Here is a 21,065-nt window from a genome sequence, read left to right as displayed (position 1 = left end):
TGAGGCCCGTCTCCTCCCACCAAGTGTTAAATTGGGAAAGGAGGCGGCAAGAAGGTGTAAATACATCCTGAGGCCTCTGAGATATCTTTAGATAAACGCCAGGAAGGCCTAGGCTGTGGCCCTGGTGTGGAGAGGGACGGAGCGAGAGGGCCTGGGCTTGTGGAGGGGAAGGAGGGGGGTCAGGGCCTGCAGGTCACAGCTGGGGCCCTGGGGCCAACGCTCCGATGGTGCGCAGGGAGCAGGTAGCACAGAGTCTGCAGCTTACCATCTTGGAGAAGGAGCTGGTGATGGGCAGAGAGCGGGCAGAGCTGGGGCTGGCATCTGTGCTGTCGTCTCCGTGGCCCTTGACTGTCCCCATCCGGGGCAGAGAAAAGGGGAGGAACAGGGAGGGTTGGAGGTAGAAATGAGACAGGAGAGGGAAAAGGGAGGAAAATGAAAATCCAAGCCCCTGGTCAGTGACCCAGGCCTCTTGCTGACACAGGTGGGGACGAGGCCTCTTCCTTGTGGGGGGCCTGCCCTGCTCTGGTGTCTGAGGAAGAAGAGACCCCTAAACCATCTCTGGTTATTTCCCTGCCTGCTGTGGCTGCTAAGAGGCACCGTGCTTCTTCCACGATGTATCCTTGCCCTGGCCAGGGTTGGGCTCAGGGCAGCCCCAGACAAGGCTGAATGTCGCTTGTCTCTGAGGACTTTTTGGTGGTCTCCATGCAGGGTCTCCAGCTGGCACTTTCAGCAGAATGATGCCCAGTGGGAACATGAAGTCCAGCAGCGGGGGCCAATTTGTCATCTCCTGAGTGCAGCTTCCCTCCTTGTCTTCCACCTCTGTGCCCCACCAGGCACTGCCTGGGTGGAGTACCCACGCCCTGGCCTCATCTGACATCTGCACTTTCCGCCCTCCAGGCACAGGGAGACCTCCCCAAAGCCCAGGTCTGGGCTCCTCACTCTCTTCATACCTGGAGCCATCCAGGGGCCTCACCGGGCCTCAGTCCCAGGGCTCCATTCTCCGGGATGGCAGGGAGCTTTCCACACCCCAAGTTTCAGGTACACCCCCCAGGAGTCTTCTTGGGCTGTCTACTGTCTTCTTGGGCTGCCTACTCTCTCTGTCCAGGCCAGTTTAACTGTCCCAGCCTTCCTCTGCCTCTCCTGCAGGTGGCCCTGGCACTGTGCCCTCCTCACTGTAGCTCGGGGTCATCTTGCAGAACCTTCCAGCACCCAGGTAGTAGGGGCTCCATTCCTTTTGCAAATCCCCCCTGGCTGAGCATCACTCTGACTTGTGAGGACGAAGGAGAATTCCAAGGCAGCGTGTCATGGAGAACAGGGGCTGCAGACGGAGAGGCAGCCTCAGACACCAGGGAAGCTGTCACAGATCTTTGCTCTTGGGCCAGGAACAGGCTTAGTGGGAAGGGAGGAACCGCAGAGAGGTGCCTCAGCGACTAGGGCCCATCAGATGATGATGGTCACTGGCATCTGATGGGCCCCCTACCACCCGAGAGCCCTAGGCCTAGCCCAGCTGACCCCACAGGGCTGATCACTGCATTGGGAGGAACAGATGGACTGAGAGAGGCAGAGTGACAGATGAGGGATCCGGGCATCTCACTGACCTTGAAAATCAGATGCTCGCTTGAGGCTGATGGGGGATTTGGCTCTCTGCAGCTGAAAGAGAGGGAGGGGGAGAAACAAGACAGAGGACACAAATCAAGACCCAGACACATGTTACTGGAGCCAAGAAAAAGCCAAACACAGCGGGACAAGACTATCCCGCCTCTCGTCCACTGGCCACCTGGGTTGCATGCTAAAGGTCTTCCTGACGGTGGGACAGGATGTGAGGTCTTCCTGGACCTGGGTTAGGCAGCTGCTGGTAAGGCATCTTCCCTTCTGGAGAGACCCAGCCACCCGGAGGCAGACAGGGAGCTGAGCCAAGCTGGTGCATGACACACGGGAGTTCAGGAAAGGAGTGTTGCTGTCCTGGGCCCCCAGGATACTGAACCCTGTGAGGCTGCAACTGGGGCCCGGGTGGGAGAGGTAGAGAATCAGGCCTGAAGAGCCGTCCCATTCATTCCTCTGTTCATTCATTCATCCCACTCTTTCATCCACTCATTCATCACTCACTGAGGGTCACCATATGCTGGGGACTGAACTGGACACTGAGCAAGAGGACAGGATTGCTGCTACGACCACAGCTTCCAAATGGGGCCTGGCATGTGACAAACACTCTAAACTTACTTGGGGAACACGCAGATAACTTTGGAAATAATGCTTCTACACTTTCCCTTATACTGGTGAAGGCCTCCACACTGAGCTAATCCCCAGCCCTTTTCATTTGTTTGCTTGTTTGTTTGTTTGGAGACAGGGTCTTGCTAAACTGTGCAGGCTGGGCTTTCAAACTAGCAATTGAAATCCTCCTGCCTCAGCTTCCTAAAGCACTGGGATTAGAGGTGTGAGCCTGTACCTGGCTTGTCTTTTAAAAATTTCTATTATACTTGTAGGAGAAAGGGAGTCACTAAGAACAGATAAACAGGTTCAAGCCATGAGTTGGCGTGATTTCTGTTTCTCAGGCTAAAACAGGTCAAGTCACATCTAGGTGCCTCAGACCTGGGCAGCACCTGGCATGGCCCAGGGGGTCTCCCACCTCAGGACTGCCGGGGAGGCCCTGCCACCGGGCCCTGAACCCACACCTGGATGCCCTTCAGGTTCATCCTGCGCCGCGGTGGGTGGTAGGGTGGGAAGTACTTGCTGTCCTCTGGTGACTCCTCAGAGGTGGACGAGTCGTCAGCTTCCTGGCCATTGGTCCTGGGGCCGGCATCCCCAAAGCTCTGGGAGATGATGGTGGCTGGCAGGTTCCTGGGCAGACTCTGGGGACAGAGAGACACCAGTGCTGAAGACAAGAGTGACGAGCAGCCGACAGTTAACCGGGCACTTGGCTGATGGTACATCATTCTCTTGGGCACCTGAGCTTGGCACTCAGCTTTCTTCTGTTCTTCCCTCAGATGCCAGGGCCTACCACTCTAGCTCAGTGATCTCTCCTTCCCTCACTCCCCTGTCCCTACCTTTCTCCCACCAGGGTGTGGGCCAGGACCTCACCTTCCTGTGTAGTAGCAAAGCAGCTGGCCATCTTGGCCCCTTCCACTTGGCATGCCTTGATTAAAGTCCCAATGTCCACCCCATGCCTGAGTAGCAAGTAGAGAAAATATTGTGGAAGCTGAGTGTGATGGCGCATGCCTGTATCCCCAGCAAATCTGGGAGGCTGAGGCAGGAGAATCACAAGTTTGAGCCCAGCCTAAGTAATTTAGCAAGAGCCTGTCTCAAATATGAAATAAACAAGGGCTGGGGATATAGCTCAGAGTGAAGTCCCAGGATTCAATAAATGGTCCTGGAGAAAAAAAAGCACAATAGTAATAAAAAACAGTGCCAGGTATATCCTGAGTGTTTTCTAGCCATTACCTCATTTAATTCTAAGTACAAATTGTTAAGAGTCACTGTACACAAAATAGGAGGCTGAGTCACAGGGCGTTAAGCAACCTTGGCGTGAATGCCAAAGTGTTCTCCTGTACTTCCCTGCATTAAATCCTTCAAGGTCCCGGAAAAGCTGCAAAGACCCTCAGCACACGTGGTGCACCCTGACCCTTCCTGCTCCGTCCTCCTCCCCTTGAGGCCTCTGCTCATGCTCCTGGGGAACTGGGCTGCTGGTCCTGCCTCTCCTTGCCCAATCAGGTGCCATTAGGCTGCATGCATGTACTCCGCAGATACTCACCGGCACTGTCCCCCATGCCTGGCACTGGGGTGGGCATCGAGAACAGGAGGATCTGTGGGGAGCTTACACATAATTATAAACATTGCTAATCTCTTGAGGGGGAGGGTGATAGCATGTCACTCTGGTTTCCACTGTGGGCCCGAGTGACTGTCTCCTGAGAAGGTGGTACTTTAGTAAGGTCAGGTGAGTAGACCTGGCCAGGTGAAGTCAGGGCAGGAGGATTCTAGGTAGGGGCCTATGGCCTCCAGGGAGTGCTTCCTTGAACTGGGAGTACAGGCCTCCCTGGCTCCTGGCACCCTTGAACTTGGAGTGTAGAGCGCTGTGTTGAAAAGCCACGTTCCTGTATATGCCTTCTCTGTAGAATCCTGTAGTCTCTGAGGGGTGGGTGCCTCTGATCAGGCTTCCTGGGCTCAGAAACTCAGTTGCCTGGGTCTGGGTCCCTCCTTTATAAACGAGGATGGAAAGTACACCTTCCCCACAGGACTGTTCTGTGGGTTAAATGGAGCCAGCACAGCCCCTGCCAGGAGGGTGCTAGGAGATCCCTGGAGACAGTGATCATGATGCCATCTGGATCAAGGGCAGCATTTGTTCACTTCTGGGTGCCTGAAGTCACAAGCAAAGGCACTCTGCTGTCCCTTGAGCGTGTCACTCATGGGCACCAGCAACCCTAACCCAATGGGATCTTAAGCCTGCTGACCGTTCCCATTGGTGAGTGGCCTGAGGAAGGGCCAATGGCCAGCTGTGGTCAAGGGGGAGGGGCCAAAGGTCCTGATGGGGAGGTCATCTGATAGTCAGCTAGGATGTGGCCCTCTCAGAATTTTACCTGCATCTTTTAACTCCAAGATGAGTGGCTTCTACTCAACACTATACAGACACACAAAGAGCCAGAGGACATGGATGATTCTGAGCATGGGATGAAAGGTGCTTTGGGTTCAAATGTATAAAGAGCACCTTCACAAGAGGTAGAGGCCCTGGCCAGCTATCACTGGTGGCAGGAGGGCACCTGGCTGCAGCCCACCTGGTCAAGGGTGCCACTGTCCCTGGAGAGGCGCCGGAGCTTGCTCTCCAGGTTGACAATGCAGGCTTCCCGCCGCACCATCTCAATCCTCATCTCATCGTTCTTCTCCTCCAGCTCACGGATCTGCTTCCGGTACTTGTCCTTCTCAATCAGGCATTGTGAGTACTGGGTCTGAGCTTCATCTCGGGAGTGGAAGGCCTACAGGGGCACCAGATACAGGTGTATTATGGTTGGGTATGGTATGAATCCCAAAAGCTCTAATGTTATCAGTGGGTTAATCCACTGAGATGATCACAATTTGATGGCATTATTGGGAGTGATGGAAACAGGAAATCAGGCCTACTGGAAGGTAGTGGATCATAGAGGCATGACTTTGGGAACTCTATCTGGTTCCTGGCTTCTTCTCTGGCACTTCCACTTTCTCTCTACTTCCTGGTTGCCATGAACCCTTCTACCATGATGTTTCAGATTAGTGAAAGGCCTAAAGCAATGGAGTGGCCCTGGAACCATGGACTAAAACCTCTGAAACCGTGAACCGAAGTAAGCCTTTCCTCCTCTACATTGACTATTTTAGGTATCTGGTCACAGTGATGAAAATCTAACACAGGCCACTTTGGTACCTCAACCTGACCATACCAAAGTAGGTGCAGGGACACAAATCCTCTCCAAGCCAAGTGCCAGCCACAGTGTGGGGCTATGGCTCACTTCTTGACCCTGACTCTGGGCATTTCACCCATTCCCTTCTTCCTCAGTGCCACCCCTGGACTGGGGATCTTGCCTTTGTTCCCTGTCTGGCATTGTATGAAGAGCATCCAATTACATCATTTGGAGTCTATACACTGCTCTACAGGGGGTGGTGCTGTGGTTATTTCCATTTTATAGATGAGGACACTGGGGTCTCAAGGAGCGGCCTGCTTGGATCTGAACTCCAAATGGCTATGGATTCTCAAAGACTCATAGGATAGAATTTATTTTTGGGCTAGAATTAGGACAGATGGATTCCTGAGCATCACTGTGTAGCCAGTGCCACCACACTGGTTAAAACTTGCTGATGGAGCCCAGTGGCTTGAGGTGGGCAGCCCATGGTACAGTCTCATATCCCTGCACTCCAAGTGGACGTACCTGGTCCCGCTCCCGCTCCACCTCCTCCAGCTGCAGCATGACAGTGGTCATGCGGTGCTTGTACATTTCACAGTCCTTCCCCAGGGTTGAGCACTTGAGCTCCAGGTCCTCCTTCTCCTCCAGATACTGTAAGTGACACGGAGAAATCGATATGTGCATCAAGCAATCAATAGGTCGGGGCTAACAGCTGTTTTCTGGTGGCGCATCCTGCGGGCTGGAGCTGCTTGTTCTTCCTGAGCTGGTGTGGTCAGAACATGGCCTGTCCTTCGACTGGCAGACAGTCAGCTGTGTCTCCCTGAGGTGTGTCACTTATTTCAATGGCCTTTCATTTCAAATGGATCTTTGGAACTCAGGGATTCCCCTGGAGAGTCCTAGGGTTATGGAAGGGGATGGAGATGGCCACCACCCTGACTTCGTCCTCCAGAGCAGCTCTGCTTGTGTGTTTTGTCCTTGGTATGACAAGGCTCTGCTTGTGTGTTTTTGACCTTGGTATGAGTTGATCAATCACACAAGAATAGGTGGACCTACTATGTGCCCAGTAATGTGGAGGGAAGAAGTGCTTCTTTGCTGTCTTTCTGTGGCTTCTTTGGTCAGGAAGAGAAAGACAAAGCTAAGCTGTGTGAGCTAAGCTAATACAACTCCTAAGAGCTGCAAGGGGGTTGGGTGCTGAAAAGCATGGGGAAGTGCTACCAGGGTTCAGAGCTAGAGGTATGAGGTCAGCAGGCTCAGTGTACTGTACTGGGAAAGGGGACAGGCTGAAGGTACTGGCTGGCTATTGCTGCCCCCAGGGCTCCCACCTTGTCCCGCAGCTCCTCAGCCTGGCGGACCTCCTCCTGCAGGTTGTAGATCTTGTTGACCAGCTCCTGCCGGTCCTCTAGCGCCTCCTTGCGGTCATGCTCCAGGATGTCCAGGATAGCTTTGTTCGAGTCTGGTAGGCTGCGCTTGCCGGCCTGGGCGGGCAGGAAGGAGGGTGTGATGGTGCTGGGACCGGGGCGGTGGGGAGCAAAGTGGATAGGGAAGGCAGGGACAAAAGAGCCAGCCACAGTCGTGGAGAGAGCAGAAGGTTTTGTGCTGGGAAAGCACAGGCAAGAAGAAATTTCTCTTGGGGTCTTTAAGCAGCTTATCATTTAAGAAGTTTATCACCTGGAAAAAAGCATAAAAACCCACTTCTGCTCAGGAATACCCTGAGCCCATTGTTCTGCCCCAGCTCTTATCAGAGCCGAGAGGGGCTCGGGCTGCTCCTCCAAACCTTCCAGAGGTGGTAACAAAGGCAGGGCTGCAATGCTTTCCTGATTTCACCCAGAAATATCAACTAATCTGCTCTGATTAAATTGGGATGCAGCCCCTGCTCTGAGACTGAGCCTGCCCCAGGCAGCCGGTCCTGGGGATCACACTGGAGAAGCACAAGAGGGTGCATGGACTTTCCTTTCCCTGCAGTGTGTTCTGGGGTGTTCTGCCTTAGTGACGCCCCCGTCCATAGCTACGTGATTCTGGGACGACAAGTCAGGGAGGAATCTGAAAAAGCCCAGGTCTATAGCTCAGTTTCTGGGGATCTTTAAGGGCAAGGAAATTTCCTGGATGTACTTTTCTCTCCTCAGTGCTGGGGCATTGATTTCTGTGTGAAGGGTGATTTTTATGGAGCATGTCAATGAAAGAGGCGATTTCACAAGTGTGACCTCCTGTGATGCCATGTTTCTCATAAGGAGGTTGTTATGGTTCAGATCTGGATGATTCCCCAAAGCCCCATTCACTCTGAGGTGGGACCTCTGGAAGGAGACTAGCCTGTGGGAGCCTTATGCTGACGTGTGGTTAGGAGGTGGGGTCTGGTTGGGAGAGGTGTGGCACTGTGGATGTGACCCGGAAGGCTATCCATTTCCAGCGCCTCCCTTCTCTCTCGGCTTCCTGGCTGCCATGAGGTGAGCAGTTTTCCTCCACCCAGGCCCTTCCGCCACACCCTTCTGCCTTGAGCCTGCTGGCTATGAACCGAAACCTGTACAAACTGTGAGCCCAAATAAACCTTTCCTCCTTTATGTTGTAGCTGTTGGGTAGTATGTCTCAGCAGCAAGAAAGTGATTAAGACAGAGATTGTGTGTGTGGTCACCCTCACTTCACAGAGGAGGAAAGTGTGGTGCTGAAGGATGCCCTGCATCGCCCGTGGCCCTACAGTTAGCAAGCTGAGACTCTGGCCTCACTCCCAGGTCTGCCCTGCTCTACCCTAGCCGGCAGGATGGACAGCAGCTCCTCACCTGGATGATAGACTGCAGCTCCTGGATCTTGGTCTTCAGCATTTCGTTCTCTCGCTCCAGTTCCAAGACTTGCTCCTTCTTGGGCCGACTCTCAATGTCATTCTTCAGCTTCAGAGACTGATTTCTCTCCAGCTTACATTCCTCCTCCATCTTATTCAACCGGTGCTTTAGCTGATCAATCTGAAACACCCAAAGGAGCCAAGGGGCGACTGTGGCTGGTGAGAAACACTGGGAGGGGGCTGTGGTTCCCCAGATCTGGCTGGGGTTCGAGCACAGCCCGTGGGCCAAGGTGCTGAGGAACTTTCTCCAGCAAAGCACACCACCATCTCCTTATTGATGGAAAATTTCCAGTGAGTTCATTCACAGTACTTCTAAAACGGCTGTGTCTCTTAGAAAATTCTCTCAGGGAACCGTTGTAGGGTGGAACAGGTTATAGATCAGGATAAAAGATACCCCAGCTGTGTCTCCCTGAGGTGTGTCACTTATTTCAAGGCCTTTCATTTCAAATGGATCCTTGGAACTCAGGGATTCCCCTGGAGAGTCCTAGGGTTATGGAAGGGAATGGAGATGGCCACCACCCGGACTTCGTCCTCCAGAGAAGCTCCTCCTCTTAGACTTTACACAAGACCTCACTGGAAAAAATAGCACTGGTGTTAAAAAACAAAACAGCATGGAATTCACTGAACTCTAAGTTCAGAGGCTCTCTGGCCTAAAAACTTGTCCAGATTCCCTGCCAGGATGGGTGGCTTCCTAGAGGAGGCAGCTACTACATTTGAAAATGGTATAACTGGAGATGTACTGAGTGTCACCCTTGACAGTTTAGCATCAGGAGCTGGGCCAGCAGATATCTTGATCCTTGTGAGTAAACCTGTGTGCATCCCCAAACTGGCCTGAGGGAGCATCTTGAACAAGACAGTACTCAAGGACCGTGAGGAAGGGAGGCACCGAAGGAGTGAATATTATTTTTCAACTCTAGGATTGTGGGGAGAACATCCTCAAGAAATCTGGCAGGTAGAAGGTGGTGGCTTCAACAAAGAAAAGTCTGCATTTCTGTGGCCCAAGAAAAAGGCCCATAGACGGAAAGCAGCCTGGGGCAGAGAAACAACCCAGGGACTCAGCTGGCTGGACATCCTTTCATTCTACACACTTTCTCATTATAAACACATCTCCAGGGTAACATAACACAGGAGAAAGTTTCAGGAGAGAAACTTCTAAGTCCTTGCCACAGGTTAGTTTCTCTCTTTGGTCATGCAAAACAAACAAACACCCCAAAAACCCCACAAAAAACCCCACACAGACAGGCAAACAAACAAAAACACTCTCTAATATCTTTGAAGATCATCCCAAGTCCTGGGCTGGGTCCGGATCCCCAGTTCCACAAGGGTTATCAAAGACTTAAGGTGCAGAGTCTTGGCAATCCTAGCATCAGGTCCTATCTTCTTTATTGCTACTTACAAGCAAAGAGACCTGAAGCCAGTAGCTAAGGAAGTGGTAAGGCTAGAAGCCAGATTTTGAACTCCAACCTTCAGGAATTCACAGGCTATGCTCTTAGCCGAAATGCTCTACAGCCTGCTATGCCAGTGACTCAATTCACCTGCACTCTGTGAATTGTTTACTGATCTGTCTGCCTCACTAAATTGTAAGTGACCCAAGCAGAGCTCAGGTTATTTATCCCTGTGTCCCTCACAGTGCTTAGCACAGTGCCTTACACATGGCAGGTGCTTAATAAACATTCGGAGAGTCTATTTTCTACCCAGCAGCCAGAGTGATCCTTCTAAGGTATAAATCAGTTGTCACTCCCCAGCTCTCAATCCTTCAGTGGCTTCCATCACAACGAGAATAAATTCCAAAGTTCTTACTGTGGCCCCATGATCTGGACCCCGGCCATCTCTCCCACCTCCTTTTGTACCATTTGTTCACTTGGCTCCCGCCCTAGTGGCTCTTCTGCCATTACTCGAGGAAAAAAAAAAAAAAAAAGCCAGACCTCCGCCCCCTTTCAGGCCTTTGCATCTGCTTTTCTTTTCACTGCATGCCTGGTTCCCGCTCTTCAGATGCTTGCTCACACGTCCCCTTGTCAGAGACCGTACAAGATGGCAGCCCTTATTTTCTAGCCCTATTCCATCTTCTCTCTCTTTTTTTTTTATTTTAGTACCGGGAATCGAACTCAGGACCTTGTGCTTGCTATGCAGGCGCTTGTACCGCTGGGCTACATCCCTGGCCCTCCATCTTCTCCTAATAGCACTCAAACTACCAGGTATCTGTGTATTTGTTTTCTGATTATAATGTGAACTGCATGACGGCAGGGTCTTAAGCCTGGAGATACGTATCCCCGGAAACAAGCTGGGTACATGGTGGCATTCAATAAACGGAAGGAAAGAATGAATGTGGCAAATTCCCTGCCCTTCCTTCATTTAGATGGTAAACTCATTAGTCATGTCAATCACTCGGCTGGTGGTTTGTTGGCTGATAAACGTATTGACTATCTCACTGTACCAGGAACTATGCTGAACTTTGCGGATAAAGAGGTTAAGTCTTGAAACTAAGGAATTTTCCTCCCACAGGACAGGTGCAACATCCATTCCACCCCCCCCCCCCCGCATGTCGCGCATGCGGGCTGTGCACATCCTAGTCCTCCCTCATCTTGCTTGGCACACGCTGTGTATCTTTGCACATGCGCAGGAGTGATCTGGAGGCAGTAAATTCACTGCATCTTTGTGCGCATGTGTGCACAGCGCAGAGAGGCTCTAGGCTGCTGAGTCAGAGGCGAATCCACGTGTTAGTGTGCTCCTGCACAGAGTGGGTTTAGACCTCTCTCACACCCGACTCCTCCAGTCCCTCATCTGTCTGGGTGGGAATCTCTGGTGTTGCCTGTCTGAGCATGCCAGCATGTGCCCCCGTGGTGCCCATACCTCGAGTTGGAGGTCCCGGCTTCTCATCACGGCCATGTTTTTCTCTTCACTGAGCTGGGCGTAGCGCATGGCCAGGTTGTAGTTGTCGTCCTTGACTTTGACCAGCTCATCATTGTAGCTGTCCCGCTCCTCCTTCATCTTGTAGTACCGATCCTGGAAGGTCAGTAGCTCCACCCGCGTAAGCGTCAGCTGCTTTTTCTCATCCTCCAACTGCCGGGATTTGGCCAGCAATTCACAGCGCTGTAGGTCCTTGGCCTTCATCTGCTGCTGCAGCTTGATGACCTCGTTCATCAGGAAGTGCGTGAGGCCCTCGTGGCCCTCCTCCACTGCGCAGAGGGGCACCCAGTTAGGCCCAAGGGTGAGGCAGGGGCCACTCACTCACTCAGCCACTCACCAACACTGTACTGACCCCTCATACCCATACACCCACACCCTGTCTGCTAGAGTCCAGATGTTCCTGATGGCAAAGCCACTTACCCACAATGGTGGAGAATCTCCGGGTAGGCTCCTTCCCAGTCACCAGTTTATACAGTTCTGGGTAATAAAACTCCAGGCTCTCCAAGAATACCACATAGCCTCTTTGCCCTTTGGTATGTAGAATGTCTAATAATCGGCCTAGAGGAAAGACCACATCACACAGGAGAAAATTACATATCTGATTGGGAGAAAATCTCCACCTCCGGTCTTATTTTATCCTTGAATAAATTTAAAGAAGATAGTCTCACTACATTCTATCACTCCTGTTATTTAATGCCTTAAAATGCAGCATAGCTCTATCTCTCATAGAGTCTGGATAATATAACCAAAGTTCCAGGCCCTCAGCATGGATTTGGGGAATGTTCATCTCCTTTCTCTAATAAACTGGTAGAACTAGGATTAAACAGAATTGCAGGCGCAGGGAATCAGCAGTTTTGAAGAGCTATTCCTTGACCAAGGCTTAAATTATTCACACAAGCACCTGTTTTTCTGTGATTGAAGGAGGTTAGAAGTATATGGAATAATATATGGCTTCCTGGGATTCACAGCAAGAGGACAAATATTTGGGTGGGAAGCTTTTAAGAAAAGTCAGAGGGAGGCATAGCTCCATGTTGTTTGGAATTATTCCACAGTGTGGAAACATCTTAACCTACAAGTAATCTTCCTAACTGTTTAGAGTTTCCATCCTACTTAGAAAGGTTTGGATGTTGTTTGTACCCCCAAAATTCATATGTTGGGAGCTTGGTCCTCAATATGGAGATACTGGGTGTGGGACCTTTTAGAGATGGGACTCAGTGGGAGGTCTTTAGGTCATTTGGCATTGTGCCTTTGGAAAGGATAGGGAGATCCCAATCTTTCTCTGGGTTACTGTTGGGGATGTGATCTCTTCCTCATATACACACTCCTGCCATGATGTGACACAGCCCAGAAGGCCCTTATAAAGCTGAGTTGATGCTAGCACCATACCCTTGAATATCTACAACTGAACTAAATCAACCTCTCTTCTTTATAAGGTCAACCTGCATCAGTTATTTTGTTATAGTAATATAACACAGACCAAGACACTACTGATTCCACGTATTGTTCATACTTTATGGCCTTTCCTTAAACGTTTTTATTTCAGATTTTTTTTCCCTTGAGGTCTTAGATTTTATCTTTTCCCCAGGATAGATATGATATAAGTAAGTTTCATCTTGTGTCGATCCTGCATTTGGTGCAGCTGCCTGGAGCCCTGTGTTAGAAGGATTCCAAAGTTACAACCAAACTCAGTGGGAAGGCATGCTGTGATTAATTATGGATGTCAGCTATGGATGTGAAAGAGAGTCACAGCATTCAAACCACTTATCATCAGTTACACTGCAGGACAGTGATTTCCAAACCTTTTCAACCACAGTCCACAGAAAGAAATAAATTTTACACTGTGACCTAACGCCCATACACACAGACAGTATACAAATGTGTGCACAGCCACACATATATCAATCTGAAACAAGTTTCACAAATATGCATATTACTTTTACTGAGTATGATAGAGTTCCATGGCCTCCAAGGGACTCCAGAAAAACCTGCGGACCCCTCCTCTCAATGATATTTTTAAAAAACTGATTAAAAACACATCTGGTTACAAACACAGCCAATTATAATACAATTATCAAATATTAAATAAATCTGTGATTCGGTAATAGCTATGCTGCTTTTTAATGCATTAAGTAACAAGATCTCCTGGCAGATCTGATAACTACTGTAATTTTAAGGAAGAGATGAGTGCAAATGGTATTTCAAGACACCTGCAAAGCTGTAATATGAGATATAAAGATATCTGTAATTTTTATTGTTGACAGAGTCAAGGGCATTAGTAATCACCACTGGGATTTTTGCCCACCACCCTTCATATTTGAGGGCAATGCTAAATTTCAGTTTATGTTTGTAAAATCAAGATGTCATTTTCCCTTCCTCCAAGTTCGTGGGCCCTTGAGTTCTATATCTTAGCGGCAGGACAGGAGAGGGTGTGGTCTGTGGATCTCAGTTTGAAAATCCCTGATCTAGAGAAACCCTATTTTGGTACAGCTAAGTGGAGGGCATGTCCTGGAGGGAGCATGTGTGGTGGCCCTCCCTGCCCCTCAGAGAGTTCCTGAGGCTACCTGCCCGGTTGATCTTGGATGGCAGCATGGGGGCATTAAGCACTTCGTCTTCGTCCTGCTCATCAATGACCTTACACTGGCGCAGGTAGGGGGTGAGCTTGGCTGGGTTGATGTAGCGGCTCAGCATGTGCCGATTGCATTCCACGTTCTCCCACAGAGCGTCCTCCTCGTCCTTTAGCGTCTCCATGTACTCGTCCATCTCAGGCCCGCCTCCTTCAGACAGAAGCCCGTGTGGTTAGTGCAAGAGCCTCCCCAGAACACTCCATAAGCTGCTCGAGTGTGAGCTCAGGAATATACTGTTAAACTGAAAAAAGAGTGTAGTACAGGAAAGTATATCTGGCATTTTACCTTTTGTCTGACAACAGGGCAATGAATATAATATAAATATATTTTCCTTATACACTAAACATAAACAATGAAAGGATAGGCCATAAAAATTTTAGAAGGTTGTTTATTGGGGGAGAGAGGGAAAACTTGGCCATTGGAGCATACTCTCTCCACCCAAGGTTTATCTTACTAAATATATCTTTCCCAAAACAACAATATACTATTGTTTTTTGTTTTAAAACTTCACATAAATGGTATTATACTGTATGTTTCCTTTTTCATTTGGCTTTTCCTCCCCTCTGTGTTTCTTTGAGATTTATCTAGGTGGATTTGTTTCATTCATTTTTTAAAAACAGCATTATTGAGATATAACTCATATACCACACAACTGACAGTTTAAGTATACAATTCAGTGTTTTTAAATGTACCCCTGAGGTTGTGCAGTAATCACCACAGTCTAATATTTTAGAATATTTTTGTCCACCTTAAAAGAAACTCATAGCTGGGTGTGGTGGTACAGGCCTGGAATCCTAGTACTCTGGGAGTCTGAGGCAGGAAGATCCCAAGTTTGAGCCCAACCTGTGCAAGTTAGGAGTTAGTGAGAACCTGTCTTAGAATAAAAATACAAAAAAGAGTTGAAGATGTAGCTCCATGCCAAAGCCCTGGGTTCAACCCTGAGTGCTGTCAACGAACCAACTAACCAACCAATCAACCACCAAAACCCAAACCAAAACAAAAACTATAACCATGATAAAAAACCAGAAACTCATGCCATAGCAATCCCTCTTGATTTCCTAAACACCTTCTTCACTGTCAGTCACTGTCATGGTTTGTGTCTGGGTGTCCCCCCAAAAGCCACATGCAGTTATGGGGCAGGCTTTTAGAGTTTATGATTGATTCATGGTCCAATGTTGGAATTACAGATGTGAGTGCTACACCTGCCCTGGTGTGGGTGGTTTGCGTACAATGTAAGGGAGGGAAAGAGGCTGCTTGCTGCTGCTCCTCACTTGTGCTCTTGTTGCTTTTTCTGTCTTCTGCTGTCATGAATGGTGGCATGTGCTACTCTGCCTTGCAGCCAGCCAAGTATGGACTGAAACCTTCACAAACTGTAAGCTAAATAAACCTTTCCTTCCTTAATTGTTGGCGCCAGGTATTTTGTCTCAGCAATGAGAGAAAAGTAACTAAGACAACCACTAACCTACTCTCTCTCTCTGTGGATTTGCCTCCCTGATAATTTAATATACACAGAATCATAAAATGTGTTCTTTTGTGACCAGCTTCTTTTAGCATATTGTTTGAGAGTTACATCTGTGTTTGAAGAGTGTGCCAATGTTTTATTTCTTTCTTTTAAAAAAGTTTTACTGAGATATAATTTCCATGCCACACAATTCACTTTTTTTTGTCTTTTTTGAGACAGGATTGTGCTATGCAGTTCAGGCTGGCCTTGAGATTACTTGTAGCCCTGGCTGGCCTCGAACTTGCAATGATCCTCCTGCCTCAGCCTCCTGAGTGCTGGGATTACAGGCATGCACCACCATGCTCAGCTTCTTGGCACTTGATGAAGCAGTTCTGGAAGTCTTTTTCTGTACATGTATTTAGCTGTGTTGTTGTGTCTGCCACATTTATCTTTCATGGCCATTTTGACTTTAGGAAAAAGCCAGATGTTGCCAGATCCAATGAAGAAGGTGGATGAGGACACAGTGTCATGTTTTTATCATCTTGCTTTTCTGTCGGATGGTACTTGCCAGCAACATTCACTGTATTTTTGATCACAATTTGCAAAGACACTCATGAAAGAGAACTTTCAGAACTGCTTCAGAAAATAGTAAGAATGATGGGGTAAGTATGTTGGAAGTGAGAATTCTGAGAAGGATTAATGAGAATGTGTCTTTTACTGTAATAAATTTAAATGCTCACTATATATTTTGATCACAAGTCATACTATTGAAATCCTGTCTCATTTTAAAATTGAGTTGTTTGTCTTTTTGTTATTGAGTTGTAGAAGTGCTTTATTCTGGATGCAAGTCATTTATCAGACACAAAACTTGCAAATATTTTCTCCTTTTCTGTCATTTGTCCTTTTATGTTTTAAAGACAGTGTAGCATAAAAGTTTTAAATGTGACATAATTTAGTTTGTTTTTCTTTTCTTGTGTTTTGGCAGGTATAAAAAAATGTTGTTTAATTCAAGGGGTAGAAGACCTATTCCTATTTTTTCCTTAGCATTTTATATGTTAGCTCTTACATTTGGGTCTATAATCCATTTTTAGTCAATTTTTGTGTTTGGTGTGAAGTAGTGATCCAAACTCACTGTTTATGTGTGGACATCTGGTTGTACCAGTATAATATGTCAAAAAAAACCCAAAAACAAAACAAAAAAAACAAAACCAAAACAAAAGAACCAAAAACAAATGTCCTCCCCCCAAACAACTATGTGTTCCCCATTGAATGATGGTGGCACCCTTGTTGGAAACCAATTGACCATAAATATAAAGGTTTTTTTCTGGGCTCTTGATTCTATTCCGTTGATTTATATGTTTCTCTTTGTGCTAGTACCACCCTGTCTCGATTACTATAGATTTGTAATAGGATTTTGAAACTGAGAAATATAAGTCCTCTAACCTAATGCTTTTTCAAGTTTGTTTTGGCTAGTAGGGGCCCCTTTACAATTCCATTAGGGCCTTAGTTCAGTGATTGTACTGGATATGTAGATTAATTTGGGGAGTATTACTCCCTAACAACATTGAACATTCTAATCCATGAACATGGGATATATTTCCATGTCTTTACATCTTCTTTAGTTTTTTTCAGCAATATTTTATAGTTCTCAGTATATGATATAAACTGTATGTTGAGTGTCACCAAAAGGTTTGTATGTAAAACCTTTGCCCCCAGGTGGCACTACTGGAGGTGCTATGGGCCTTTAGGAGGTCAGGCCTTATGGGAGGTCTTTATATCTTTGCGGAGGACAGGCCATCAAAGGGACTGTGGGACCTTGCCCATCTTCTCTCTGCTTCCTAAAGCTGTGACTGCTTGCTGACATACTTTCACTGTGATGTGCCACCGTCACCTGAAGTCCAAACCAGTAGGACCCCCCATAGTGAACTTAAATCTCCAGAATCATGAACTGCAGTAAACTTCACTTCATAAGTAGCTTGTGTCAGCTATTCCATTACAAGGACAGAAAGCTAACACTATCTGCAGGTCTTGTACGTCTTTTGTTAAATTTATTCATAAATATTTTATTATCTTGATGACAGAGTAAATGGGAATTGTTTTCTTAATTTCATTTGTGGAATGATCATTGCTGGTGTATAGATACATAATTCATTTTTACGTATTGATCTGATATTCAGAAACCTTGCTGAAATCATTTAGTAGTTTAACAACTTGTTTGTAGATGCCTTAGGATTTTCTTTATGTAAGATCGTGTCACTTGCAAATAGAGACGGTTTTAATTCTACCTTTCCAATAGGGATGCCCTTTACTTCTCCTTCACACCTAAGTTCTGTGTCTAGAACTTCTAGTGCATTGTTATTTAGAAGTGAAAAGAGTAGATCTTATTCTTGATCTTAGGGGGGAATTAGTACTAGTCTCAATCTATTTACCATTAGGTATGATATTACCTGGATTTTTTTCTTTTAAATGGATATAACAGCTTATCAGGTTAAGAAAGTTTCCTTCATTTCTGGTTTGTTGAATATTTTTGTCATGGGATTCTTGACTTTGATTCGGTGAAATGCTTTTTCTCTATTGAGATTATCATGCGGTTCTGGTTTTTATTCTATTGACGTGGTGCACTACATGAGTGGACTTTCAGATGTTCAGTAAATCTTATATTCCCACTCATAAATCCCACTTACTCATGGCGGTGGCTTCTTCTTTTTCTTCTCCTTTGTCTCTTCCCTTCTTCTCTTCCCTTCCCTTTTTTTCTTCTTTGAGTCAAGCCCTCACTCAGGTTGGCGTCATATTTACTATGTTGCCCAGATTGACCTTGAACTTATGAGCCTCCTAGGTGCTGGGATTATAGCACACCACCACATCTAGCTCAGTCTGGTGTTTACTTCTTTACGTATGCTGCTGGATTCAATTTACTAGTATTATCTAGGGTTTTTTCATCCATATGCATGGGAGAGACACCAGTCTAGTTTCTTTTCCTATGATGTCACTGTCTTGCTTTGATATCACGTCCTACTGGGTCATGGAATGAATTGGAAAGTGTTTTTTTCTCTTCAACTTTTGGGAAGAGAAGAATTAATATTTATAATTTCTCTTGTTAGTAGAATTTATAAGTAAGGACACTGGAGTATAGGTTTCTCTTTATGAGTTACTATCATTATTTTCATGGGTTTACTCTCTTTCCTTGACATAGGTCAGTTCACATTCTCTGTTTTTCTTGAGCCAGTTTTTGAAGTTTGTGTCATCCTAGGGATTTGTCCACTTTAGCCAAGCCATCTAATTTATCAAAAATAATTGCTCATGTTGTTTTTCCTAATCTTTTTTTGTCTCTGTAAAGGTCAATTATGATGTCCCCTCTTTCATTTCTTCTTCCAGTAATTTAAGTTTTCCTTCTTTTTTTCCAGTCAGCCTAGCTAAAGTCTTCTCAATTTCACTGATATTTCAATGAATTGACTTTTCCCTTCTCATACTGGGTATTAAACCCGAGGCCTTCACACTGAGCTATAGCCCTAGTTCTTTTGATTTTTATTTTGAGACAGGGTCTTGCTAAGTCACTAAGTTGCTGAGGCTCCCAAAGTGCTGCATTATTGTGTGTGCCACTACGCCCAGCTAAGAACCAACTTTTGATTTCATTGATTGTCTTGATTCTTTTTCTATTCTCAGATCAACTTATTTCTTTGTTGGTCTTTATTAATTTTCATCTTTCTGCTCACTTTGGGTCTAGTTGGCTCTTCTTTTTCTACTTTTGTAAGGTAGGAGAGTAGGTTACTTGAAGTCTTTCTTCTTTTTCAGTGTAGGAATTTATAGGCATAATTTTTCCTCTGAGCATTGCTTTAGTTACGTCCTGTAAGTTTTGGTATATTGTGTCTCCACAAACATATTTGCTCATTTCTAATTCCCATATGGCTTTCTAATTTCCTTTTCTCAATTTCCTCTTTGACACATTGGTTACTTAAGAATATGACATTTAACTTCCCTATATTTGTAAAGTTCCTAAATTTCCTTCTATTATTGATTTCTAATTTCATTCCATTATTGTTGAAGACATACTCTGTCACTGGGATACTTTCAAACTTACTGAGTTTTTTTGGGGGGGTGGTGGTGGATAGGGTCTGAACTATGTAGTTCAGACTGGCCTTGAACTCACAATGTAGCCTTGGCTGGCTTCAAATTCACAGTGATCCTCCTGCCTCAGCCTCCCAAGCACTGGGATTACAGGTGTGTGCAACCACGCACAGCTTGAAGTTTGTTTTATGGCCTAGAATATAACCTTTTCTGGAAAACGTTTCATGTTGTGACTGAAAATATGTGTAATTCTGCTGTTATCAGATGTCCTCATTTCTGTTAGGACTACTAAAAAATACCCTACAGATTTCTGTTAGGATTACTTTGTTTACAGTGCTATTCAGATCTCCTATTTCTTGATATTCTGCCTAGTTGTTCTACCCTTTATTGAAAATAAGGCAATAAAGTCTCTAACTATTGTTGCTGAGTTGTATATTTCCCCCTCCAGTTCTTCCAATCTATACTTCATGTATTTGGGGCTCTGTTAGGTGCCCATACAATTACAACTATTGTATTTCCTTGGTGGGTTGACCCTTTTATTATTATGAAATGTTCTTCTCTATTTCTAGTAATATTTTTTAAAAAAGTTATTTTGTCTGCTATTGGTATAGCCATTCCAGCTTCCTCCTGATTGTTGTTAGCATGGTATATATCTTTCTGTGATTTTACTTTCAATCTCTTTACATTCTTGAATCTAGAATGTGTCTACTATAGACAGTACACAAGTGATCTTGTTTTTTAAAGTCCAACTTCATAATCCTTCACTTTTGATTGGTTTATTCTTTCGTGTATATTATTCCATTATAAGAATATATAATTTTTTACACATTCCCCCATTTTTGGATATTTAATTTCTCCCAGTTTTCACTTGAATATTTAGAAAAAAAGTGAAAACAGCTGAATCATTCAACAGTAGGCATTCCTGACCTTTTGCACTATACGGTGCTCAGCGTGGATTTTAAAAGCACATGGTAGCTGGATGTAATAGTATACACTTATAATCCCAGCACTCTGGGGTGCTGAGGCAGAAGTTTGGAGCCCAACCTGGGCAACTTAATGACTTAGAGAGACCCTGTCTCAACACACGGAAAAGGGATGGAGGATGTAGCTTAGTGCAAAAGCCCTGGATATAATCCCTGGTAACCCCCACACCCCTACCTCCACATATGGCTGGCCCAGTGCTGCAAGAGAACTGAATGTGAGGTGCTAAGAACCTGTGCCTTGTAGGTTAGTAGGAGCAGCCTGAGAAGCATGGCTTCCTGCCCTCCATGGACAAGGCACTGTGGCTGGCATGTGAGATCACAGGTATGGGGTGCTCAGTGCTGCGGAAATGCTCCCTCCCTGCAAAAGTGGCAAAGCAGCCACTCTGGCAACTATCAGCAAAGCAGGAAATGACTAGGCAATATCTGTTTTCCAAAGCAGAGATGAAAGGGGCCTCCTACCTCAGAGCAAGGCGACCGCAGACCTTCAGCCTTATGGAGCCATGATACCAACAGTACTCTATGCAGCATGGCTATAGAGCCACGGTGGGCTGGATGGTGCCTGGGAAAGCTGGTCAGTGTGGGAGCATGTGGTAAGTGCCGTGCTGGGCATGGAGGTAGGAGAGGCATTTCTTGCACAGTCAGTCCTTTGTGAGGTGCTCAAGGTTCAGTGCTAGGTGCTGGCCAGCAACACGAAAAGCTGCAGCGTGACTTGCAAGAGGCAGGCCAGACTCACAGAAGGGTTGGCAGTAAAACTGCCAGTGGAACAGGAAGTGCCACCCTGTGCCCAAAATGCATCTGACCCTTTGTAGAAATCATACACAGCCACCCTGAGAGGTGCTATGCTAGCCCCTG

At 46.6% G+C, this 21,065-nt stretch overlaps 1 protein-coding gene across 9 annotated transcripts in view; it reads right to left on the bottom strand.

The window, feature by feature from the left end:
* The window catches only part of Card11 (caspase recruitment domain family, member 11), a 118,689-nt gene that overhangs the window by 17,150 nt on the left and 80,474 nt on the right, over positions 1-21,065 (bottom strand). For all 9 annotated transcript variants that reach the window (XM_013521270.1, XM_005397861.2, XM_005397859.2 and 6 more), the window contains 10 exons: positions 13,662-13,874; positions 11,521-11,658; positions 11,044-11,369; positions 8,135-8,314; positions 6,686-6,838; positions 5,889-6,014; positions 4,767-4,964; positions 2,673-2,849; positions 1,599-1,650; positions 266-348 (listed from right to left, as the gene is read on the bottom strand). In XM_013521270.1, the coding sequence (XP_013376724.1) occupies positions 266-348; positions 1,599-1,650; positions 2,673-2,849; positions 4,767-4,964; positions 5,889-6,014; positions 6,686-6,838; positions 8,135-8,314; positions 11,044-11,369; positions 11,521-11,658; positions 13,662-13,874 (1,646 nt within the window). The remainder of the gene's footprint in view (positions 1-265; positions 349-1,598; positions 1,651-2,672; positions 2,850-4,766; positions 4,965-5,888; positions 6,015-6,685; positions 6,839-8,134; positions 8,315-11,043; positions 11,370-11,520; positions 11,659-13,661; positions 13,875-21,065) is intronic.

The sequence above is a fragment of the Chinchilla lanigera genome, unplaced genomic scaffold (assembly GCF_000276665.1).
Source record: "Chinchilla lanigera isolate Chin_1 unplaced genomic scaffold, ChiLan1.0 scaffold00059, whole genome shotgun sequence".
NCBI lineage: Eukaryota > Metazoa > Chordata > Mammalia > Rodentia > Chinchillidae > Chinchilla > Chinchilla lanigera.
This window is presented reverse-complemented; position numbering and strand designations above follow the sequence as displayed.